Genomic DNA, 27,015 nt, shown 5'->3' on the forward strand with positions numbered 1-27,015 from the left:
GTGCCTTGTGGGAGACTTTGAATTGTGACATTTAAGTTGCTGAAGGGTCCTCTGAACTCACGACAGACCTTAGCTGTGGTTTTTACCACTCCCACCCAACGTCTTGCAAGCTGGTCAATGAACATAAACATTTTTTCTCAGCTATTGAACCCCTGTATTCGTATATTTCCAGACGTATGTATACGCTTAACAATCAGAAAGATAAGGACAGGTATTCTTAAAAACTGCAAATCAGTATATCCTTAGTGCACCTAGTGAAGAAAAAGGTAGGTCAGAGGGCTGTTGCAAATAGCTAGATGAAAACGTTATTCAGACAAGCCCCAGACTGGTCCTTTCTCTTGCATTGTAAAGGACAAGAAACCAAAGTTGCACCAGACCCTTCTCTGAACACTTGACTGCAGACTGGGAAGGCTTGTTTAGTTTTTTGATCAGCTACTCTCAAAGTCCAAGTAACTCCAGTAAGTGCTAAAAATAAGGGGCGAATCTCTCTCTGCAGAAATGGTAAACACAGGTTGCACAGACTTGTGGTGTCTCCCTGTCTCAAGCAGCTCTTTTCATTAGCTCAAATGAAACCCTAGAAAATTAACATCAGCCTTCATGTTCCACAGTTTCTGTGGGTTGCTATTGACCAGAGGTAGAAAACCAAGATGAAGTCTGTGTGCTTTGAAGAGGGACCGACCGACCAACCAACCTAGGTGACCTGGCCAACATTCCCTTTTTAAGCACAAGAGAGACTATCCTCTATTTGGAACAACCATTTGGATACAAAAAGGTTGTCCTCTGTTCAAGAGTTGATTTCAGGGCCTGTTACTGTCTAATAAATGGCACAAAATGCGTTTGGTATGGTACCTACCTAGACTGTTCTTCCAAAACTCACACACGAAACTTCACACAGAAAAGGTCATCAGGAACAGCCACCTCCACCAGTGGGATTCCAGGCCTTCAAGTGCCTTTCTGGTGGTCTCAGGTCTCCTCCTCTAAGCATTCCCTAAAAGGAGGCCCAAGAATAAACCTTCTGTGACTTCTTCTATGAACCTGTTATTTCTCCATGGCTCTTTCACACGATTAGGCCACTTGTGAAAGGTTTTCTCACCTCCTTATTTTTGAGAGGAACTTTGGACCATAAAGCTGTACTGTTGGCCCTCAGCTCGGGTGAATCCATCAAATGTGGGTGATGGGCAGCATTTGAGGCCAATGGGCCATGCTCCAAAGCAGAATTCTTCCCAGTTACTGGTAGTCTACAGTCACTGTTGCTGATTATTGGGGATTGGGATTAGTCTTGATGATTTCTGCTTCTAATTTGTTCGTCTTCTGATTTTTTCATTTTCCAGACTACAACAATTCTGCACAGTCCAAAAGATGCACCTTCTTTCCCTTTTCTTCTGAAGCAACAAACCACAAACTCGGTGTATGCTAAGTCCATCTATCACATTTGTCATAAGGAATGCTCACATTTCTGCTGGAACAGCATCTTTCCCAAGTCTTTTGTGTTCCTGTGGCAACACACTGCTGTTATTTTTAATAAAAAGGAGTTGTGTGGCTGAAGTAGGCCATGATGACTGCAACCATCAATGGCCCCCTCTTTAAGGCTGCAAATGCCCACTTCCATCTCACGGCTCTGGAAGCTGTTTCTTCTCCTGGTACATCTTCCCGTCCTGTGAAGCCAAGAACATTTCATACTTGGAGCAAAACTGAACACAACCCTGGAAATCTGCTTAGGAGTCTGCAAAATGGGTCCATTCTCTATGGCCTCTGCTTTTGCTTGCTAGAAATGTCTTAATCAGCAGCGTTTCACAAGCTTTGCTTATTTTCTTGCAGAGTGCAGCTCTTTGGTTTCATTTCCAAATGGCCACTTACAGTTTTGCCATCTATCACCTGTACAAGTAGCAATTTGTCGTCAGTTTTAGCCACAGCAGGACACCAGCTGAACAGACAGACAGACTGCAACATCCATTTTACACAGTAGCCTCCTCATCTTGGTTTCCAAAGGAGCGAAGATATTAAAAAACCAGAAGCGTTACATTAAATCACAGTCTTTGTTCTGCTTATCCACGTGGTCCTTTCTTGCCTCTTTGAGATCCATTTCCACCTGCCAATTCCTAATTTCATCATACAACCCTGAACAATAATTTGTCGGCTTTTCTGTATTTCTTCCAACTACAAATGGGAACTGTGAGGTTTGTCCTACTCGTAAGGTACTCTGACACCAGCTGATTAAAAAGTGCATGAGAAGTAAATACTGCTATGCTCCATAATCCAGGTCGAGTATCTATTCATGGTAATTTCAACAGTCCCCAAAATAAAGTCCTCAAAATAATCACCAACTTGTAAGAATCTAATGATTCCTCCTCTCTTCTGAGAGGGAAACACAGGTCAAGTGCAGGAACTCAGGTGGAAGTCCAATTAAGTTTTCCTAATACAAATGCTATAAAATGTATGGACTTTTTCCTTTTTTAATAAAACCATTAGATGTGGTGACGAGTCTTTGATAAATTGGCTTCAGCTCATAGGACTCTCGCTATACAATGAAGACTTATCTTTACAACACTATACTTATCTTCAATGTAAATGCAGAGTACCTTCCAGCTCCTTCCCTGAAAATTTCTCTGCCATTTTTTGCTGCTTCCCACTAAAATATGTGGCACTGAAAATAATTTCAATAAAACTCAGAAAACCACTGTCATGATATACCTCAAAGCCAGGGAGGTACTGACCTCCAAACCCACTGTGACCTCCAAGTTTGGTTGTTAGCATGTCTAGCTACAACCCAAAAGTCACTAATGTAATGCAGGTAGTATTTGCAGATGACCTGGATATGTTCACATGCAGTAGTATGTGCATGCAGGTTTTATCACGCAGAAGAGTACACAGTCAGTCTCAATCCTGATCCCCAGCTAGAGTGGAAGATTTTCTTCACAGGAGATTTGCTATGAGCTAAAAGAGTATTTTTCAAATTATTTGGATGGGAGATAACTCTCTCTAGGGCTTCTAAGAAATATCAGCATTTCTAAAGCTAGCCAGGTAAGGTCAAAAACCTGAAAGCACAGCATTAAAACTAAGTTAAGCAATGAATTACAAGAAACCTCTAGAGGATGAGGAGGAAAGGGAAGCAATCTTGGCTCTCAATATAGCCCCATGAAAGAAGCCAACAAACAAGCAATGCTTTCCCTCTAATTCAGGCTCCCTTCTGTAGAGGTACTAACAAGGGTATGAGTCCTGCTTAAGAAATTAAATCCTACAAAAAGACTCTAAGCAGCATCCTGATAGTTTTTCAGCTGGATGACAGAGCGATCTGTTTGGATCTGACCAAAAGTACAGGCAGAATAAAAAATTAAACACACATAGAGATAATAACAGCAACTATTTTACTGACCTTTACACTGTAAGGAACACCTTTACACCTTTCCTTTACAGCTTTATGTGGTAAAATTTCTAGCTGAACAGCACAGGTCAGTCCAGGAGCTGATAGTGCAGGGTATCCATATGGAAGTGATTTTTCAGTGATGTGCATTAGCCAAATGCTCTTTGGCATGCAGCAATCCCATAGAGGAAGTACTGGAGAGTTACTGATCTCCTACAATTTTGTAACAATTACTTTTGCCCTCTACCTTTATGACTAAATTCTCCGACTCACAAGATACTGCAGTAGCTCTATCTTAAAAACAAACAAACAAACCCACCAAAACTAAGCATATCTGTTCGAAATACTCCACAGCCAAACAAGAATCTCATCCTGTTTCACAACAGAGATTTCTAACCCAAAATGAAGACTGTAACTACTTTCAACTTCTCATAGGAAAGTCAGTAGAGCCACAAAATATTTGCCACATCTTTGTATTTTCTAGCGCTATAACTGAACCTGGATTACCTGTACTCTTTCTGGTTTTTTTTCCACACAACTTTTAATCACACACACACACACACACACACACACATACATACACACCAACAATCCAGACCAACGATGATTTATTCATCCTCAGCCATCCCGATATCCTGCTCTACTTCCAAAGGTCTGATATTTAAACTCAATTTTCTACATTTTTAGATAGAGGACTGCTTCTTCCAGTCATTCTGATAAGCCAGGGACTAGGTCAGACAAACCAGTTCTGTGTGCCTCTATCAAATATTTCTACCATGTCCATGACAACCACTGCACTCAAGACGGCATATGTAATTCCTGATGTAATAACACTGTTATTAGGCATGATAATTTAGAAAGTTTATATCCAACTCAGCCCCAAAATGTTCTCCGTGTAACTGTACCAGTTTAATTAAAGGTATTATTTTTCCTCACATACGTTCTTACATACATTACAGTTTATACTGCACATTAAACAGTCAAAATACCAGAGCTGTCATTTAATTACCCATATCTTGACAAAATACTTTTTAAAATACGTGTCCCACCAAAAATATTTTTCTTTAGCTTGGCATTAGCTGGACTCCATGAACTAGATGTACAACATTCTTTGGCAGATGCTCTGCCCTGAACCCCTTAACATTTTTTTATTTCAATACCCTTACACACCATCAGTTTGCCTTGTTCTAAGACTGATTCAAAAGGTTCAAGTACATCACAACCCCAGGTAAAATCCCCACTCATACCTATCTGATACACAGATGAGTGAGGATGGGCACCACCTTCTGCAGTGGCAGCTGAGGCTGCTTTCTCCCAGCTGCACAATCTCAACATAAACTCCACAGTAGTCCATGTCTTGGATTTCCAAGTGTAGATTTCACATGCAATAAAAATCCATGATGAACATTATAAATCAGTAGCTCCTGGTATCAAGATACGCTTGCTGTATGTATCCCAGGACCTCCATCAGGTCCTGCGGGAGGAGTTGCTTTATCCTTGTCTCTAGCTGAACACTGATCAGCTTATATTGATAGACATCCTTTGCATGTTGAATCCATTGCATATCCTTTATGGAAAAAGCTCATCTTTTTCTTTGACCTTGTTCAGCAGTGTTGACTCACTTAGGTTAGTTGTTGGACCTTCCTTTTTATACAGCAACCACTTTGGAAACGCTGTTAAACCATCATGTACATTTCCCAGCAAACTGGTGGGAAAGTGTCTTTCCTTTCAGAGATCCTGATGGGTGTCAGTGTGGAGAATCACTTTGAAAATGAGCTGCCTTATCCAAGCTCTCATTAGTTCATTCCTCATCCAAACAGGTAATTCCCAAGTGGCTGGTAGGCCACTGATTTTCTTCTTTAGACAATCTCCGTGTTTTAACATTCTGCTGCAGGTAGTTTCTGCTCCACAAATTCTAAATTAGCCAAGATTTCCAAATCTTTTCTTTCAAGTTTGGGGGTATCCACACTACCCAGCTGTTAATTGCTTTTGCAGGATGGAGCTGGTAAATGTTTTGTACAACGGCTTTTAACAATCTACTCAGGCACTTTCTGTCTTCTGAGCCAAAAGAAATGTTTATTTCCAACTGGATTTCATGACTGCTCTGGATTGTTTCCAGGTTCTCCCAAGAAGCCATTACACATTGTTTTAGGTTCCTCCTGGCTTGGTTTTAGAGAATTGTGGTAGCTCTGGTTTCTGTAAAGACTTGACCAACAAAGATGACCAATTTGCAAGACCTCTCTCTGTACTAGAGAGCACACACCTTACCTCCAACAACAGCACTGATGAGGGGCTAAGGGGTCACTGATTTGAAGGGTCTTAAGCACTCCCCACTACGAAATATTTCTCATAGACTCAAGTGCAGTACCATTTATTTATTTGCTCTACATGACTCCCACTGCTTTCCAACCACAGTGCACAAGGAACTATTATCTCCGCAACGATTGCCTTGAGCACCCACAAGGAAAACCTCTGAGAGTCCCTCCCAGCTACCCAAAAACTTTCTCCCTCCACTGTGTAACACCACCCTGAAGAGGCAAAAGTATCAAATTCAGCAGTTTCACCACACGATCCTCTGCTGTTGTAGTACTATGAAGTTGATTCTTCACCAACAGAAATCAATGCAGTAACAGTAACTCCCTTTTTTTTTTTTTTTTCAGAACAGGTAGAATAGAACAGACACTAGGAAAAAAAAAAACCAATTTTTATTCAGTTGAAAAGAAGTCATTTACTCAATCACATTAACTATGCTAAAAATGATTTTTTTCTGACTACACCAGCAGTTAAATATTTTCAGCACCAATTCAGGACACATTAGTGACATTTATCACAACAGGTCTATTTCTTAATGTAGAAGGACATACTAACTTCAGTAGCTGCTACTGGGAAAGGAGTAAGCAGAAGACTGCCCTTTCTTTCCAAATATTTATCAGCAAGAGTAGCAACTTCTAGAAATAAATAACTGCCAAATCATCTCCCAAATCTTTAAATCGATCTTTTAAAAATAGAGTTAAAATAGATATCTTAATATGCACTATCATAGATTTTTTATGTGCTGAATACTCCAAAATACAAGTAGTTGAGCAAGCATCCAGTACATAACTTTTTAAAATAGTTCTTCCCTCCCCACAATATCAACCCCTTTTTTTTTTTAACTAAGTCATGCTGGTTAGATCCCTATCTCTAGTGACTTCCCAGTAAACACCACACTGTTTGATATCGCTAGGATATGCTACCATCCTATGAGTGAAAGAAGTCAGTGACCTGGTGAAATACCACCAACTCACATGGTGACAGAAAATTCATCCAGTCATTGGCTTGTTATCTCTGAACATCAAACAAATCCTAAGCTTTAATTTTAAAAAGCTTTTGTGGTCTTCCTCTTGCTGGGCCAGTTCAGAAGGTCATCACTGAAGGCAGAACTGATGAAGGCAAAGAAACCAAAAAGCAGCAGATAGTATTGTCTCTTTGTCCTTTTAAACAAATCAAGTTCGCACAAAACAAAAGGAGACAAGGTTAAAATGAAGTTTATTAGTTTTTTTTGGTTTTTTTAAGCTTTTTTTATATAAAACTGTTTGTGAAACAGCTATTTTATTCCCATGGCAGAGTGACCCCTGAAAGATGCACTAACCCCTTTCTTAAGGCCTTAACAAGAAAAAATTATTTTTGTTGCTGTTGTTCTTTAAACCCAAATGTTTTAAAATTACATAATTTACAAAAAAACCCCAACACTCCAAATAACCATACAGTGTAGGCTGTTACACTGACATTCCCTCTTCCTTCCTTAGGAAAAGCAAAACATAAAATAAAATAAGGGCTAAGTGGATTTTCCTGATCAGTTTGAAGATACATTTACTCCACCAACATTCAGACTTCCTTTCCAGTTACCCAATCTGGCAGGTAAACCATATCTTCCTTTCCTCTGCCTTCAAAACCAAAGGCAGCTTCTTGGAATGATTCGGGGGTGCATGTTGTTGCCACAAAGGGCAGATACTCCTTTCCCCTGTGTGGTACGGATGTTCCCACCTGAACAAGGTGAACGGGATCTAGCAAGCAGCAGCTACCTCTTACTTCATGAGTCTCATGACCCAAGAATCTTCAGATGTTTTTCAAGCTTCTACCATTAATATAGTGTTTCTCAAACACAACCTCCCTACCCTGCACACACAAGTACTAGCACCCCATCACCTGCAACATCCAAGCCTTCCTCCCACACCCTACAAACAATTTATCATTATTTTATTTGCCTTTTAAAATTGAATTCCTTGGATGTTGTGAGAAAGAAAGCAAGAGGAAGGGAGACAAGTCCTGTTTGGAGTACTCCCGCTATTCTTTCCCACAAAATGTCAGGCTCCACGAGCCCTGCTTTGATTTTGGATTTAATATTTACTTTAGCTATGGTTTTCTTTTTTTAATTTATATGGGTTTTTGTTAATTTTAATCAAAAGCATCAAAAGGGATATAGCGCACCTTTCATTTAAAACAAAGTCTTTCAAGACTAAAAAATAGATCTTTATATATATATATATTTATCCCTCCCTCTTTAATTCCCCCCACCTGTTTCCTTTTTCCCCCTCCCCTTCCCACTGTCACTATGGAGATTGTGTCCATGGAAACAGCTGGTTCAGACTCCTTGGTCAGAATTCTGTGATGTCATCAGTCTTGAGTGTGATGTAAGAATTTATGAAGGAAGTGCTGGCATTGGCAGGCACGTCGAGAGGGGGCATGGCTGCACAGTGGGAGAGATTCCATTCAGTCATGAATGTCCACCGCTTTTTATCTCAACAGCCTAACCTGAAAAACAAAGTGAAACAGTAATATCGGAATTGTTCCTTCCCTCCGTCCGTCAACACGCCCCTCAGGCTTCAGAAAAACCCACTCAGCAGCCTACCACTGCAGTAACAACAAGAGCTCTTTAGTTTTGTGGACTGAAAATGGATGGAAGCACAACGGTATGTGATAAAAAGTATTAGTTTAACAACCAGCAGAAAATTAAATAAGGCCAGTTATGGAGGAGGTCCAGAATGACAGAACGATCTGTGCCACAACAGCACAGCACTCTTGCAGAACAGCTACCTTCAGCAGCCAGAAAGGAGCTTGTTCACCTCATGTTTGCTCTTCATCTTGACTATGAAAACTGGAAGCAAAGGGCCCAAGCATGTTCAAATGTGATGACAGCTTCTGGGATGCCACGCTGCCCCTCAGGGACTGGACCCAAGTATTTTCATACAGGTCACCAAGCTACCATCTGGCAGTAGTTTTCAGTGAATATTTAGCAGATAGTGAAACTGGTAGAGTCCAGCTGCAGGAACTAAATTTGGGAAATGGCTAGATTTCACAAGTTAAAGGTAAAGCTGCAGTTAAACTAACTGGAAGGCAGGTAATATGTCTTTCTGTTGCTTTTTTGTTCTAACTGCCAGATTATGGTGGCAGCAACAGTTCATGGAAGGACCAAGCTTGTGATGTCTTTCAAGACAAATGTGGAAATGTCCCAAGTGCTTGGCATGCTCATTCTCCCTGTCCAGAAATTCTCTGAGGTGAGAAAATGAATTTCAGGAGTTTGCTAAGTTGGTGGAGGCTCAGTTCAAAAGAGAAACCGCAGGCAAAATTAAAATTTCATTTCTCTAAGCTATGGTTCTCATTCTTAATCTGCACAGCCGAGAAAGCAAAGCCTGAAATGATATATTCCTTTCTTCCCTTCTCCCGTAACACAAGTAAGCCCAGAAGCAATTTGTTTATTTAGTAAGGTTACTTACTTTGATATAACTTGGATAAATCCCTCCCTACCAGCTAGTGAGCTTGGGAAAAGGAAAAAAGCTCACAACATAAGCAACACATATGGAAAGCCGTTAACGGCATTAGAGGTGTGCCTGGGAACGAAGTAACACCCATGTTCATTCATAGCTGGCAAACTCCAGGAACCCTAACTAAGCGCGATACAGAAGTCAGTGCTGTTCTGATTATCAGCACACCAATTAGATTACATCCCAGCAAGCCTATCTCTTGGCTGCAAATACCCCCTCATACAGGGGTGCCAGGCTAAGAGCAAAGAAAGGGTCAGGTGAGTACGTATGAAAACCAGACGGGTAAGCCATGGAGCTACAGCTAAAGGGAAGGAGGGAGGTTCCTACAGAGTTCAGGCAGCTGACCTTTGTGGTATTCATTACTGTGCAACTGTGAGCCCTCACTGAAGGAGTGTCAAGGCTGCGTTGGTGTCTCTGGCTCCTGTACAACTGCAGCTTGCCCATGCCTGGAATCGGTCCAGAGCATTAGGCACTGGCTCAGGGAGGAAACAGGCTCAACGCAGAGAGTCCTTCCCCACTCCTGGACAAGATCCAGAGCACCAGACTCACTCTCACAGTCACTCTCCAGATCTGGATTTGATCCAAAAATTCTAGAGGCAACTGGCTCAGGGAGAGAGAATACACTGACTTGCCTGGATGTTACCCAACATGCAGGATTTTTCTTAACTTGCTGGGCCTAGGAGTGAACCAGGACTAAAACAGCCCAATAATCTAACAGCTGAGTGCCCATTCTATCTTACACTAAGGCCAGCAGAAGGGCAGCTCCTGTACTACCAGGGCTGCTACAGAATTCCTCTAAACCTCTTTAATTACCACAGTAATGCAGCAATTTTTTTTTTAATAATTGGATCTTTTAGATTTGCATCGTTTTTATTTTGGGATGCAAGGTCAGGTTGAAGAACTCAATTTTAAGACATTCTCAGCATCAAAAGGGGAAGGCTAAATAGGACCTTCAGATAAGAACTACTTTTGGCAAAAGTGGATTTGGGAAGACGTGATGCCTTAGAGAGATGTCTAGAGCACACAGTGAACATGGTGCAGGGATTCCACAGCCTGCAAGGTCTTAAGCCAGTACACTCCTATGATAATAGAGTTAGCACTGGAAAATAATGCAGGAAACAGAGCTGCGTAAAGGTCTCTGGGACGTAGTAATGTTCACCAGCGCCTTGAAGAAACAGCCAAAAAAATCATCACTGAGAAGACTCCTCTAGTGTTAAGCAGTTGTAACAGACGCCTTGTCTGTGAGACTATCATCCTGTTTTAACATTATGAATTATATTGCCTTTTACACTTTAAGAAAAAGAGAAAAGCTTAAAAGAATCCCAGTGACCTTTACCACGGAAGGAAAAAGTTACTCAAATAATGGACTTTAAATACTGTTTGCATGGTAACTGTTTTAACAACACTCCAAAGACAAGAAAGAATGCTGTTAAAAATGGGAAGCAGAGCTAGATCAAGTCAGCAGTCAGTCTACATGAAACACTACCCGTCTTCCGCAACTGCACTAAAAAACAGAATTCTCCGATTAATCTCTCATCCTTCACAGAAAACACCATTAAAAGTACTTCACAATTACTTACAATTACTTAACTCGAGAAACAGGTAAGATTTTAAGTTAAGGGAGGTGCCTGGGAAACAAGGGAACAGCAGTGAGGGAAGGGGATTGTTATGATCAGTTCAGAGAACAGACGTGAAAGAGAACTTCACCTGCATGATTGCAAGAAAAAGACAGAGAAGCAACTAGCTTGAGTAGGAAATGCAACTGAGCAGTGAAATGAAGGCAAGAGACCTTCTTGAGCTGCAGTTTATGGGAAAGGGTGCCAACAAGTATTAATTTGAAACCAAACACTTGTTTAATTTAGACCTCCCTGTTGCCATTGAATGGCAATGCACTTGGTGGAAATGAAATAATAAATCCCAACCTCATCCCATTCCCTGGGTGCTAACTCCCACCTCTGTGCTAATCCTTCCATATGCCAGGATATTTGCCCAGCCACACAGTGAACCAGATTAAGAAAACGACCAACTCAGATGCTAACGTGACAAAATGTAGTTTCAGACAAATTGAATTCCCCACCAAGTTCACACATGGCTGTATGAATGCTGGGACTAGACAAAGGAAGAGGCAGGAAGGAAAAGCAGAGAGGGAGTTGGGGCGCGAAAGCACAACTGCCGCTTTCCACAGCGCTGCTGACTTACGGCAACTATAGCCCGCCCTGGACCCAGAGCGAGGGGAGGTGAGGGACCAGAGTAAACATTACAAACTTATGAAATTGTGGCCACTTGGTGGATATAGTTCCACCTTCTATCACCCATATCTGTTGCAAAATAGCGAAAAATCCTGGTCTGAAAGGAATGTAATGGTTTCCTGATAAGATTAATTTACTTATCCCTGTGTTTACATTTCCAGAAAACAGGGGAATCAAGAACACAATAGTCTTGAACTCATGAGTATTATTAATTCTTCTTTATGTACCAAATTTAAGATACTTTGATATTATATTTATTTATTATTTATATGGATGCTTACTATTAACTACTCTGAGACTTATGGAAAAAACCCTTCAGATCCTTATGGAAATGATCATGGCAATACGAAAGGACATTTCTGCCACTGGTTTAGCTGAGAGAGTAATCAAGCAGTTGTAACAGCTAACAAGCTTTGCGATTCACTGCTAAACAGAAGAACTGCTGCGGAAATACAAAAAAGTGAAGTCACTAGCCTGAACAGAATGGTAGCAGGGAAAAAAAAGAAAGTGTTATTACAAATTTTCTGAATGTACACAAGAGCACCTTGATTTCTCCTAGAAACAGGGAAGGCGCTGGAGGTAGGGAGCCACAGAAGGCGGCAGGTGGAAACTGGGAACTATCCCCAACTCACCTGTGCTTGCTTTTATTTCCATTCCCAGGAGTACACTTCCCCCCTCACCCCCGCTCCGACTGCTCTGTGCTGAGGCTGCCTTTCACCATCTTGTTCTGCAAGGAGGGAAGAGAGCAAGGAAGGAGGGGCTGACGAACCAGCAAGCCAAAAGGAGGAGGAAAAAGAAAAATGAGGGAGAAAAGGAGGACAAGGGTAGGGAAAGTGAACATACAGAAAGTGAGAGAGAGAAAGAGAAATCAGTATTGGAACCAGACATAGATTTTTCAGACAGAGTTTTCCCTGTGACAAAAGCAGGCAATTCTGCAAAAGTAAAGAGTTTGGGATATGAAAGCCTGGTTAATTTTAAGAAACACAGAATTTAACACAAAAAGATAGAACAAGCTGAGAAACATCACTTAAAATTGCTCCACAGATGGCGTAAGACAATCTAAGACTGCAGTGCCACCAAAAGGTGAGGTATCCCATCCCCTTTATATCCTCCTCAGTGCCTTGGCATCCTCATCAGTTCTGTTGCAACAGCGCTTGCTGCGATGCAGACACACAGCTAGTTGGATTTGCGAGCGCAAGCTAACGCTTCAAAAGATGATTAGTTTTCAGACAGTGTTTTCCCTGTGATAAAAGCTGCTATTTTGCAAAAGTAGCACATTCAGGACACGGATGGTTGAAGCATCAATGCTGACAGAAGAAAATGGGAAAGCTCACTGGGGAGCACAGGGAAAGGCAGGACCAGTCCCTCTGGACTTAGCTTGCTTATGTCTGAAGTGTCAAGCGCAGTTAATGAGGCAAGAAGCACCTTTGTTCTCCAGGAGCCACTTATTATGATGAGGTGTATTTACAGATGCGAGGCATGGACGGAAAAAGGGTAAGAGGCACTATACTGGGGGACTTACTCAGTATTAGCAGATTTATAAAGTTAGTTCTTCCACCCATTAACTACAGAACCCAAGAATGAGGTATTAGACAGCTATTAATTAGCTACTAATGTTGAACTGGTGTTACCTAAAAGGATAGTTTTAAACGGTCTAATCTGAATTCTTTCTTCCTCTCAATTGCTCGTGGTCATATCATGCAAAAAATTGATGCAATTTGTTCTCCAGTCATTCTAGAGCAATGGTTTTCAACCTTCCTGTTCCTGCCTTGCAACTGGCTGGAACCGCCCTTTCCAGCCACTACAACGGAAGGAGGAGGGTGATCCTATATTCTGCCTTGCAGAAGGATTTGGAACAAACCAGTAGTGATCAGTGAACCACAGGGGAAGGACAGAGTCATAGCCAAGCAAAGAAAACTCTGCTTGACTTCAAACAAATGGTTCATGTCTTTACTAAGCAAAAGACAACAAACTTCAGTGTCAAAGAAAGGCTGCTGGTGTTGAATTTCCATTTTTGACGCAACACAGAAAATTATCTGCAGCGCAATAGTTTTGAATAAATATCAAAATTTTATTGCCTCATGAAGTACCTTTATCAACTTAAAAGTGGCAGTTTTCCCTCTCCCACCCGCCCCAGATTACTTTAGAAATCAATGTGGCTGCTCAGTATCTTCTCCAGGAGCTGGATTCTGTAAAATGGTTGTTTCCTTTCATGCTTTGAGCACCATCACCACAAATACTCATATACAGCAGCAGTGACCCAAGTCAGCTATGAAAAGCTTTAACACTATGTTTGCCTGTAATACTTAAGGCAATGGGCAGCAAAAATAAAACAGCCTTCAAAGACGTAACCTTCATATTCTCTTTAGTCAAGTATTCAAAGTTGGGCAGAGAGTGGCGTTTAGGTAGTTGCTTTCCACAGTAAGGGGAGCTCATGCTTCCTGGTTTTGTTTGGCAAGATTCGCAGGCTCGTGTAGCATTAACGCATCAATTTAAGCTTGCTGTACATTTTCAATGTTACTACAAATTGTGCAGAATAATTTATTTTCTTTTATGTGATGAAAAGTAGGCCAGTTCTGGATAACAGCCTGAATGTCCCCAGAATCTTCCAGCACATTTTAAATACATGTGTATAAATACATCATACTGTGGTGGAACATCCAGAAAGGAACTAATTCTTGTATGTTTACAAAAGACAGATTAAAGATAATCTGTGAAGACAAAAGACCACCAGATGTCAGTCTAATTCTAGGCAGAGAAGAGATCTGCAGACAAGGACTAAATGGAGACTAATCCCTGCTAGAAAGCAACACAATTCTTCCCTATTATCATTTACTTTCCAGCATAAACCATCCACACTCTTGCACAATTCCTGTTGTATCCAGCTGGCCACAAGAATAGCCATTTTTCTGGATACTTCTGAGCATTTTAAACTGGTGGACTGGTATCCGCAGCCTCCCAGAGATGTATCCTGCCTTATGGGAGCGGTATTCCCACCACTGTATCACATTGCTTATATGTACAAGAGAGTAGGTACTGTCTGCCTTGTCTTCTCTTTCCATACAGACAGAGCAACAACAGTCTGTCTCTTAGCACCACTCTGTTTGCAGGCTCAGGGACACTCAGTTAAGGATGCGAAAACCCTAGGCAGAAGCAGCACGTTGAATCCATCACCAAAACTGAAAATGATGATGTGTCTTCTTAAGAGGCAAAGATCTACAGACCAACTAAACAGATATACTGAAGGCTGAGTGGTAGGACTCAGTCTAGTTACCACCACTAAACTAAACCAAGGTGTTTCAGGTTCATCACTACATTGGCTCATGACTTAGTCTAAATGTTTCCAACAACGGGCTGACACTTTTCCATGAGCCGTTTTTCTTCCTCCTTGCATCCTCAGTAAATCCAAGGAGAAAAACCACCGTCAGTTTCAACGTAGCACTCAAACAGAAACGGCAAGCAATGTACTGATTCTATCACAGAAGAAGGAAATGAAGCTGGACTTTCTAACAAGTCATCAAGGATCTAAAGAACAACTGAACAGATAGGGCAAAAACTTAATTTATCTTCTTACACTCTTTGTATTCTTCTCAAGTCGGTGTTTGCCCCCAGAATATACCACAAGCACAAATCGCAGAAGATTTCATCTAAAAGCATCTCTGACTACAGATGTTATCCAGGTATAAAATTACTAATCCAAAGTTATATACCAGAAGAGGGCAGCAAAAAACAGGTCTAAGCCAGGAGAGGATTCTTACCTTGTGCTTGGGGCACCTCACTGAGAAATTCTCTTCATTTAGTAAACAATCTAGAGGAGGAGAAGACAGCAATTTATTATTTTTTAAATAAAAACCAACTTGAATAACACACCACATGTGTTAATCTTGCCTTACAGGTATGTATTTTTCATTCAAAGATCTCAATATAGGAATATTATCTTATTTACAGGTTCATCCCTTCCACCCCCAAAGTTTTAGCAAATAAAATTACTAAACACTCCAAGTGACAATGTTGCCTGCATTACTAAGCCAAGTCCAAGCATTCCCAGTCTCCCCAATCCTCTATATAGAGTAAGAATCACAACAGCAAGTCTACAAATCCTGTGTCCCAAACCCCTTCAGCTATTCCAGCCTTCCTTGCTACAACACAAGGAAGATGGATGCATTCATCCAATCTGAACAGACCATCCCTGCTTTATACTTCATAGGAAAATTGTTGCCTTTCATCCTTACCCTAGGGCCCTGCCAATATCAGGGGGAGAAGGGGGGTGTGTCTCTAGGTATGGGTGTATATGACAGTTTATTTGCAATCCCAAATCTTGGTGATCAATTTATACTTTGACACTATGTCTGGTAGTCAGGTCACTCATGCTGCTCTTGGATCTGTTTCCATGACTTGTATATGTGAAGCTTCTATGATCTAAGAAATAGTTTAATTAATGATTTAAACCTATTACGGAAAGTGGGGCACCTACATAGAACTGCTTATTTTGGGACAAATGAAGCAATACTGTAATTTGAAGAGCATTTCTTTAGTGGCACTGCCAGTGTAAGTGTTGCTTCTCCTCCCACGTTTCCTCCCAGACTAAGCCTCTAAGGGGTGCCGAGTCAGCAGCTCCCCACCAGCCAGCTCTCTGCCTATTTGCGCCTTACAGATACCACATTTCACCCTCACAGCCAAGTGACAAAGCAGCACTTTCAATTGCCTCATGCACCAAAGGCAGGCTGACCGAACACTATCATCACATCAGTAGGACCGAGCACCATCACTACCTCAGTGCAACCAACACCATAAGAATTCAGCAAGGTGCTTACGACCTCCCGTCTGCTCCAACCTAGCCAAACAGCTAGCAAGTAAAGAAGCACAATGGTAAATAAAAACTGCTAATTTAAAATGCTCTTAAGCATGTAGCATAACCAGCGCTACCTGCTGTTTCAATCTGCTGGAAGAGTTTAGCAGACAGCAGGAGACTGCAACTAAAGCTTGAGGGAAAAGCTTTCTAGACACCCAAGCTTTGGCAGAGCATCCCTCTGCTATGAAACGCTTATGTTTCAACATGAATGCTTCTGGCCTGAATCAAAGGCAAACAGCATGCAATAGGCTAAGTTACTTGAGAGATTTTAGCAAAGGGGAGTAAAACCCTTAATCCTGCCACAGATAACCATTTTAAATGCAGTATTAGCAAATAACTGAAAATAAATAAAATGTCTCATTATAAGGGCAGGAATTGTACATGTAGACTACAGCATGAATTATCACTGCATAATACAGCAATCATCAAAAATATACAGAACAATCATCAAAAACATACACAGTATGTTACAATGGGATGGAGCTTTCTTCTTTCTTGGAAACCCAAGATTGGTAATGAGTGCACTTCTCCAGCTAGTACATCAGAAAGGAAGGTCGTGAAAGGATCAGGAAGAACTGTCAGAAACCTCATGCCTGATCTGCGCATGAAGCTCTATTTCTTACTAAGGTTGGCATTTTTGTTGCAAATACTAATAGCAGATCCAATTAATAGCAATTTTTTTGTTTCTATTAAGGGACAGCTATGAAAAATTTCATCAGCTCACTGCGGAAAATCAGCTGAATACCAATAAGGCAAAAACTGTTCATCATTACAAAGCTGGCCTGGATTTCAGTTAGCAGTTCCAAGTATTTTATATCACAGATTACAATTCATCATGAAGTCACCAGACACATAGCTATGATCAGCTCACTGTGGCAGAAAAGGGAAAAAGAACCGAGACTCGTCCTTGTTTGTACAGATTTTTCTCCATAAAGTAGTCAGGGAAAACCTAAAACATTTTTAATAGAAGCAATTATTCTTCTGTAAGCTTCACACTTTGTCTTACCCTCTGTGTTCTGCCTGTTACTCATCTTTAATGATACCTGGGAAGACACAGGATTTCTGTTTTCTGAAAATTCGTTTTATTTTGCTGCTAATCTTTTCCTAATTTACAGTAAAAAAATCTTTTGTATGTGGAACTGCCTACAACACATGTTGTGGGGACAAATGTGCTGCAACAATCAGGATCTGACTCCAGGTGGGGAGGAACAAGCAGAGGGAGAGGATACAAAATTTCAGAAAACAAAGATCCTGTTTCCATGGAGACGTCCCTAGGACTAAGTTATCTTGAGACATCAGAGGCTCTTCATAAATTTGGACAGAGGAAAGCCAAACACAATGTTAACCACAGTCATTTCCATATAAAAATTACTTAAGTGCCACTACTGATCTTGATTTTTATGCAAATGGCTAAGAGATCAGCTCTCTTGCACCCTGTATTGCCAAAGATTACTTTCTATGAAAGGAGGTTAAAAGGAAGGCTGAATTAGGCTACATAAAAGCATCCATATGTACAAACTGGCAGTTTACAAAGCCACGTGCCTTGCGTAGGAGCCAATTAGCAGCAGCGGTGCAAAACCTGGCTCCTCACCAGGGTGGGATTGGAATCCAACCATCAGTGCAGAAGCCAGAGCCCAGGTAGCACCGCAGGGCCAGCCTTCAGCACTGCAAGTAACTGCAGCCGTTCTGAGATATTCCACCCTACAGACCTTTACCAAAAAAGTACTGCCTTTCAAATGAGGCACAGTAACTGACAGGGTACTAACTTCTAACCCATACCAATGCAAAGGTAAAAACAAGCTTCAGCTCACAGCGCAACTGCCTAAGAGTACAACACACATACTTCATCTCAACTAAGGCATGGTCACTTTCAGGGATGCTACAGTAACTCAGTCAAACACCAAGTGTTTATGACTCGACATACGCTAAAAAACACTCCAGCAAGTGTTTTCTAACTTTTTTTTTAAAAGATACAAACTGAGTCATATTCCAAAAGCCTGAGAGCCCTTGTAAACATCAACACAAACTTCTGAGGATTCAGAACAGATCTGTCCCAGATCCTCAATAAAGCAGGGTGGCACCATCCTTCAAAGCAGGATGGTCAACGATAAATGAAACTACCACAGTGCTCAAGGAACTTGAGAAATATCTGTATCTGATTCACTACAGGAAATACAGCAGCACTGCATAACCAATAAAAAGGGTTTATAGGCAGACAGCAGGCTGAGGAAAGCGAAAAGAATGCTGATTTGCTCCTCAAGGAAGCCTATATTATTTCTGCTTGGGCACAAATGAAAATCAAGTCCTATTCCATAGAGCTTGCTTATTACTTTTGTACAGATTTATTGGAAGAGTGGCTATAGATTAAGACAGCTTGATTACACCCACAGATAAAACCAACTGCAAACAAGGTCTTTTACTGTCATACCATCAGGCTGAAATTTTGAATGCCGAGAACCTACTTCAAGCTGGGCTCTTGTATTTGTTTTGGTTGAAAACTTCAGCTAAAGCAGCCAAACAACTTCCTTACAACTCTTTCACGGAAAAAAGTTATTCTGTCCATATTAAACATCCCAGCAAATTTTCTCTGAAAAGCTCTAACATACCATGATTTTCAGTAGGACCTAAATTTTTGCTAATGCACGCCCTTGCCAGCTTACCACAAAATCAGCAAATGTAACTCTTTGAAAGGAGGAATGGGGATTTTAATCTGCACATCCTCAGGAGAGGCTTCTTAGATTTTAGAAACTAGGTCCTTTGAAAATTCCACCAAATACACTTTGGTTTGGGGGTAAGCAGGTCTTTCCTCTAAATGAACCTCTGGCCTCAGATTTAGACACCAGACCCAAAAAGCACTGAAGCTATCAGGGGACATTTCTAAGGCTCAGGCAGCCTGAAGGAAGAAGGTGACCATTTCAAAACTGCAAACTGGGAACCACTGGTCCAGAAGATAGCAGAAGGGAAAACATTACTGAGAAAGGCAATCTAGAACTGGAGAAAGAGCAGAGGCTAGCAGGATGAGGAGACCAGTACTAGTAGAAGTTAGGAGCAGGGAGTTAAGGATGAGTGCCAGCAGGAGGCTAAGCCTGTATCAGGATTGATTCAGCCAGAAGGCTGGAGACTAAGAACTATTGGGATAAGACACAGAAAGGTGAAACAGAGATGATCAAGGGCAATATACAAGAACAAATGGGGATTAGCAGAGTTAAGTGTGACAAGGAGCTAAGTTACGAGAACCAAACAGGAGTAAGAAGCCCAGAGAGGAAAAGTAGAGCTAGAAGCAAGAAAGGAGAGGAGGAGGTGATGCAAGAGCAGAGAAGAGGAAGCCAGAATGACAGCTAGAAAACTGGACAAAAGAAAAGTTAGAAAGGAGTAGGGAGAACTGGGTCTTACAAAGATATTGGAATAAATTTGAGAAGAGGAACCTGAGACCAGCTAGATAAAGAGCCTGTGGCTGGCGTGAAGAGCCAGAGTGGAGAACATATCAGACACATACAGACTGAAGAGGAAGAAACAGAAAGGAAAATGTATAAAGAAACAAAGAGAAGTCTTTGTTCTCACTAAATCATACTCTTCCTGGAGTGAAACCAGAGATGCACCAGTTTTACCAACTCCTCTGCTATTATTTAAATATGTTTGTGAAACTCACAGTCCAAGTATCCCATCTCTATGCAGCTCCTCCAATTTATTACTGCCGTATTACTCAAAGGAAGGAAATTAGCTTGGAACGGTGCACTCTGACAGATGGTCAGATGACAATGTGATGTCTCATAACAAAATTAAAAGAAAATGAAGCAAGCATAGCCTTGGAACTTGAACACAAAAAGCTACTCTAAAAAAACCTCAAAGGTTGCAAAGTCAAGACATATGCGAGGAAAAGCCAAATTTAATGTAGCCCACTTCTATATATTATATGGTAGACATATTGTATTACATTTAATATGGACTAAATAGTATGATTATATACTAGTTTTTGTACAGGACACTGCATCTTCCGTGCATGACACAGAACTGCTCTTGCTAATCAGTCATGATTGTTCAGTATATTTGTCATCTGGAGGATCCTACCGCATTTGCTGAAGAGGAGCAGAGTTAATGAGGGAGGTATATCTGAAGAAAAATGACAATATCTTGATTTTGATACCTGTATTTAGAACATAGAAAATGCTACATACTATATCTAGTAACACAAGAATACCAATTAAGCACCCCAAACTATTGGGAACATTCACTATAATTTATTTTGATTTTTTCATGGTATTGAAAATACCATGACAATACAAAACAGAAACAAATTAGTAAACACAATATGAACACAAATCTGATGATTCTGTCTCTCAAACGTACTGTAAAAACAAAATGTTGGTAATGTTCACGAAACTCTTAGGCATGACAGAGATGAAACATCACAGAAAATTTCACAGTTCTACTTTCAGAACTGAGACGGAGTCATATGCAGTGAGTAAAATACAGAATCGGCGAGGACAATGTATGCTCATGAATGAGTACCCTTTCATCCTACAGGCTGAGGTAAGGCCTTATGGAAAAAGATGTCAGTCTTTAGTTAGGCAATTACTATCTTACAAGATACATTTGTAAGAGACCAAAATTAAACTTAAATGGACACCCTTATTTCTGGCATTTTTTTGAGTGTGTTATTTTTGCAACCTGATTAATATTTAAGAACTGATTTCATGTAAAATCAAGGATTCTCCATCTATACTGTGGTACTAGTAGTATTTCACTGCAATATTAATTTCATTAAAAACATTTCTATTAGAATAAAATGCGGTGCTCCAATACCGTGGGATTTCACAGTGAGAGGTGCAATGCAGTAATTCAGAAATCAGCATACCTACCTTCAAAAACAAGCATAAAATAGGCAGTGAAACAAGTGGGCTGCTGTAGAAGTGGGATAACAAACAGGAAGCTTGCAATTATTTGCCAGTTAAGAGTTGCAATCTTGAATCCTTACCTGCTTGTTATCAGACTAAGTTTTGTATGACAGGAGAAGTGAGTTACAAAGGACTGGAATAGCGGGACCTTATTCATTCTCAGCTGGGATTTTTTTACCCAAGAATAAAGTTTATCTCCATGAAAAACTGCCTGTTGTACACAAAATGCCAACTCACAACCCCAGGCTCAGAGCTGGAGATAACACCATCCAAACCATTAAGCTTGTCCAGTGATGAAAACTGGACCTACTCAAGAGACTGGCTGAAATGCTTCTAAGGAGGGAGATGGAAGGTTGTGCTGCAAGTGGTACTGATGATTCAACAAACACTTGAAATCATTATTATGACCATCCATAGGAGTGTAACCCTGAAAGAGGAAACACCTTTCTGGTTACGTGCACCCTTTTAACAAAGGGTTTCTATTTTTTGCAAGAGAAGAGTGGTCAGTTCTCATGTTGCAGCCAAATTTCAGTCACGGTAGCTGCATTCCCCAAAATGAGCTTTTTCTGCACTTTCAGGTAGATTCTTCTTCATTACAAGTTCCATCTTGTCCCAACACGTTATTGTACACTGTTTATTTGATGCCATTTCTCACCATTTATATTACTGTATCTTCATAGTAGGCGAAAAATTGAGAGGAAATAAATTTGTAGAGTACCTTGGAATTACTTAGTGTCATATGTTTGAATAAACATGAAATATAGTTAGCATGTCATTTCTTCTTACCTGCATCGATGGCACATGGGTAATGGTATCGGAAGGAGCAGCCTTTGTTGTAGCAGCCTAAGGTGGCTCCCGGTTCCTGGCAATGGGAACATTTCTGAAAAGGAAACCAAGAAATGGCAATGAAGACTGCAATCATCCTTCCGAGTATCTGTATTTTCCTGGGAATTTATCAACCACATTCCAGAACAAATTTCTGGAGTATCACAATGTTACACTGTTATTTTTTCACCAGATACAAGTAAAGGCCTTTTAAATAAGTAACAACATGAGGTCTTTCAAACAACAAACTTTTCAGCTGTGCTAACCAGACCACATGTTCAAACCAACTATTCAGAAAGAACTTGAAACACTACTCAAATCCGTTTCACTGGCCCATGTTTCAGTACCTGACAGTGACATCAGTGTTAATACTGGAGGAAAAGAGCTTTTTTGAATCTATGGCAGTTTTAAAATGAGAATTAGCGTGACAAAGAATGATTTAGAAGACACCATTAGCGTAAAAGTAATTTGGTTACCTCATTTCATTATCACTAGCAGCCCAAGAAGATCAAGGCCAAGTTGAACACTTTTTCACAGGTGATCAAAAAAGATTTATCTGGAGCAGGAGAAGATGCCATCAAGGGAAAATACCTCACCATCGCAGAAATGGCACATCTCCAAAAGAAACACTTGCAGTGCTACAAGGATGCTCATACATTTATTTTCAAAGTAGTTAAGACTCATCTGACGACCCCATTCAATTTTCATTACTTAAATCCTATTATCTCAAATGGTCAATGATGTATTTAACCATATTATCAGACAGATGTGAATGCAGCAGAATGAAAGCCACTCACTCATTCACTTCATCCTGAATGACTTAAGGAATGACCTAAGGAAGTAGGCCTACAGTGCATCTCATTCAGACAGCAATTTTATTTCTTCAATGTATACAGCAAGTGATTTTCATTATTTTCAAGATTCTGATGAAAGCTGATTTCTGACAGGTTGACATTTTTCCCTTCTAAGAAGAAAACAAGCCACATCTGGCAGAATCCACTGAAGGCTAAGAGACTGCTACTATTTAAAAACTAAAACACAAATAGACTACTGGCAGAAAAAGAAAAGATGACCTACTATAGCTTTGGAGTCATACCTGAGAAACACAGGAATTTTGGTTTTGCTGGTAAACACAACTAACACCACAATAAGGCCTCACGTAACTATTACAACTCACCTTGACTTCAGGCTATGAGGAGTTGCCTTTGGTCACTGACTGCATACAGAGAAATGATGACATGATCTAAAAACTCTTTTTCTATTGGAAAAGCTAAAGTCAAACTACATGTGCTCTATTAACACTGTCAGCAAGCTACACCTGTACAGCACACAGAACAGATGCGCTTGAACCAGCAGTGCACCTGGCACTGGACAAAAACGTTTGTTTGGTTTTTTTACCGTACGGGGAGGCTCATATGCCAAGACAGCTGCATCAGCTAGACCACAGTCCTTCACACCCTTGATTAACATAGATGTTGCAGTGGAGGTCTGCAGAATAAACGTGGCCAAAGATAACAGCCACGGCGAAATTCCTCACTCTGCATAGTGAATGGGGTTTTGACTACAATATTTCAAAAACCACTGAGAATATCCGACACTTATTGCTCTTCCTACTATTCTATACTATGCAGAGATGACTATAGTTTGTATTTAAATGACTGAATTAGGATGAAAGCAAAACTAGCTCCAGCCATAAACCAGGTGGCCCTCTTCAAATCAAAGCAGATGCAGTTAACAGAAAAGCTTGCGAGACGTCAGTTCTCATGACATCTACAACTGCAGTCTTGAATACTGCCTTCTCTTTTCGGTTATGCCAAAGCATCCTGAGCCTGATCTTCAGCACTCCCTATTAATCGTGTCTATCTTCTAAGCAGTGAATGTGTACCACGACAAACTATTGCAGTATTTATGATGTAAAGAAAGTGTCCTTGAGGCCTAGAAAGAGACACTCAAGCAGCTTATTTTTGCCTGTCACAACATGAATGCTAGTTTCCAAAGGGGGGGGGGGGGGATCTAAACCAATATTTAAACGCATACCAAAACATACAGGCTCTAGCCAAACTGCAATGCAATTCACTCTCTCATGGGAGTAAAACCCAGTTTCATGTACAGAAAATGTCTTTTCCTGGCTATGAATTCAACCCTAGAAGAATATTATGTACCAGCAATAGTCCCAGATTCACCTATGCCAAATATTTGCAAAGTGCAGCTTGAGGAGTTCTCAACCAGAGCTCTTTACCTGTACGTTTTATTCTCACTTTTAGATGTGGCTGACTGAGATTAATTATTCTAACAGGACAGAACCCAAATTGAATATTCTTTTTGAACACTGATATGAATTTTTAGTTTTGTTCCTCTGAGGCATTCTGTTCTCCCCACTTTATCTCGTCTTTGAAGTACCATCACATTGTTGCAACACAAGAGGTCATTCTTCCCTGGAACACTGTGTCCTGTACAGAGCAGTCAATAAGAGCATAAGAACTACAGGAGCAGAGATTAAACTGCAGCTGTGTAAAATATTTAACACTATAAACGCATGTCTTAAAAGAGTGGGTTGTGTGATACAACCGAAAACAAGATGACCCCTAGCAAAATTTACGATACTTTTCCAAATGTTGATTTCGTCTTTGAACTTGTTCTTTGCTGCATCTAGCGCGGTTCATCTTGCTATTCTGAAACTTGGCAGCAGAAACAGGACAGGCATTTTGACGAATTTTAAGTGTGCCTGTAGCATTTGCCTGAGAATGGCTATGGAGTACTTTCAAATGGGTTGTAGTTAGGACTGATTAACAGGAAAAGTGGGTAGTTAAGATGCCAGAGCATGAGCATCAAGGCTTTATTTCCCCTCTTTTTAGTCTGCCAGACCAACCAGATTATTACCAAGGCTACCTGCAGCTACGCCCACAACAGCAATTCCCCAGTGGGCTACTATACCATTGACTGCTCAAGGCAGAGATCATCTGCTGCTGCTGGCTCCCCTGCTGCTGAACAAGTCTCCATTCTGGCAGATGCTTCTGCTTTTCACAAGCCACTGACAGTCTAATGGCCCCATTTCTTCTACCTCCTGGGACCCCCGACCATCTGCTGCTTTCAGGGGAAGCTGGGGAAACCACATACGCAATAACTACTCTTCTCTTTTGAGTTCTTCCTTCTTGACGCACCACAGAGTGCCTGAACAAAGCAGACACCCTACAAAGCTGTATGGTTCTAAAACAACTGAGGAGTCTATCAATCTTTGAAAACGACTATCATCATGTAATGCCACGTGGTTCCAAATATATCCAAGGTGTTTCTATAAAGACAGAATAAAGCGATTAAAAAATTTCTGGATGGTGTCAGTCTTTTGCAAGACATCACTTCTGTGCCTTAAAAGATAAAAAGCTGCGCAGTTCCCGCTGGTAATTTTTGTGGCTTTGGTTAGGACACATATTTATGTTTCAAAACAAAAAGAAAATAAAAGATGTACACTACAATTAGAAAACATTCTAAAACCAAAATAAAATCATAGAACTTCATACAAGAAATGTATGAATTGGGCTTAATGACCACTAATCGTTCTCTTTGGTCCATGAGCAAATTTTCACCCAAACTCCACCATCCTGCAGCCATTCACCAGCAGATGGTAGCAGCCTGCTTGTCACTTGTAAAGGAATTATAGCATTCTTAGCCAGGGAAACAGCATTCGAGCTCTCACGGGAAGAGAAATTCCTTTTGCTCAGTAAGCAGTCTGCTTAACCTTCCCTACTTGAAAGAGCTGAAGGCTGGTACTTGCAGTGTGCTCCCAATGGGAGGTGCCAATGGATAGTAATCATTGCCAGGCATCTAACCAATTCCTCGCTTAAATTAAAAAAAAAAAAAAAAGGAAAAAAAAAGGAAAAAGAAGAAAAAAAAGAAAAAAGAAAAAGAAGAAGAAAAAAGAAGAAAAAAGAAAAAAGAAAAAAAAAGAAAAAAGAAAAAAAGAAAAAAGAAAAAAAAAGAAAAAAAAAGAAGAAGAAGAAAAAAAAAGACCACACAGCAAAGATTGATTCAGAGGTCCTATCTCCACAATTCATCTCTGGCCACAAGGCACATATATCTCACTTAGAATAGGCTGGAGAGACTGAAAAGTGCCATTTAGAAGAGACACTCCATCCCTTGAACTAAATTATCAATAGTATTAAAGCCAGATACATTGTCTCTACCTCTCCACGCTATTAGCAGCCCATTTCTTCCTCGCTACAGCTCATCATTCTCCGTCTACCAAAATGAAGTAACACCCAACCTGGAAGTGTGAACAGTCGGGGACAGCTATCACAGCAGCAGCAGAGCCGGTCTGATTCATTCAAAATACTAAACCATCCACTAGCTATATTACTTTTGCTTTAAGAGTTATTTTCCCCTGCAATTTGTATTCCTTCATTACTACAAGAGTAAACTCTTCTGAGAGCGCACTGCTCTAAATGCAATAAATAGGAGTGTGAGATTTGGGTACCTTTTTTGCCTCCTCCAGATTTGTACCCCAAATCTACACAGGTATTATAACATAAACATGTCCTGAGCTACCCTCCTTCCTCCTCCCCAACCAAGCACAAGCTTAGACTTGTGAAAAGAAGTACCCCAAGCTGCCCGAGTAATACACACCCCTTGACTTTTCTCTTTGGTTTTGCACTGACAGAGATGTCTTTGTCTACGAGTACTGGAATCCCGCAGTGGACAGGGTTTTTCTGGTGGGAGGATGGGAGCTGCCAGACTAGCCCTTCCAACATATTCTGGACAGCAGCAGGACAGTTGCTTAGAAGCAGAAACTAATTGCTTCTGCCTAACACTAATATAAGGTGTTTTCAGATGATTCCTCCACAATCTTTCTTGTGGAACAATTACCAAAGCAGTTTAAACGAGGACATTCACAACAGATGCAACTGTATCATATTTTCTACTGTCTATAATTCAAACAGTCTTTTCTTGCTGATCGGTTGCTTCTTTCAGTTTGCTCACCTGCGCCCCACACTCAGGCCTCATTCTAACTTCCTCTCTTCCAAGCACCAGTTTT

General features: G+C 40.7%; 2 protein-coding genes across 7 annotated transcripts in view; one reads left to right on the plus strand and one right to left on the minus strand.

Moving 5' to 3' along the window:
* PHETA2 (PH domain containing endocytic trafficking adaptor 2) overlaps nucleotides 1-27,015 on the plus strand; it is a 255,679-nt gene that overhangs the window by 38,154 nt on the left and 190,510 nt on the right. The gene's annotated exons all lie outside the window — the stretch shown is intronic.
* Nucleotides 6,871-27,015, minus strand: part of TCF20 (transcription factor 20) — a 132,519-nt gene continuing 112,374 nt past the window's right edge. For 5 of the 6 annotated variants that reach the window (XM_049822062.1, XM_049822066.1, XM_049822060.1 and 2 more), the window contains 4 exons: nucleotides 21,948-22,041; nucleotides 15,173-15,222; nucleotides 12,047-12,174; nucleotides 6,871-8,155 (listed from right to left, as the gene is read on the minus strand). In XM_049822062.1, coding sequence (XP_049678019.1) covers nucleotides 12,091-12,174; nucleotides 15,173-15,222; nucleotides 21,948-22,041 — 228 coding nt within the window. In that variant the 3' untranslated portion in view covers nucleotides 6,871-8,155; nucleotides 12,047-12,090. The remainder of the gene's footprint in view (nucleotides 8,156-12,046; nucleotides 12,175-15,172; nucleotides 15,223-21,947; nucleotides 22,042-27,015) is intronic. The other variant, XM_049822065.1, reaches the window with a different exon arrangement.

Source organism: Accipiter gentilis, chromosome 18 (genome assembly GCF_929443795.1).
Source record: "Accipiter gentilis chromosome 18, bAccGen1.1, whole genome shotgun sequence".
NCBI classification, from domain to species: domain Eukaryota; kingdom Metazoa; phylum Chordata; class Aves; order Accipitriformes; family Accipitridae; genus Astur; species Astur gentilis.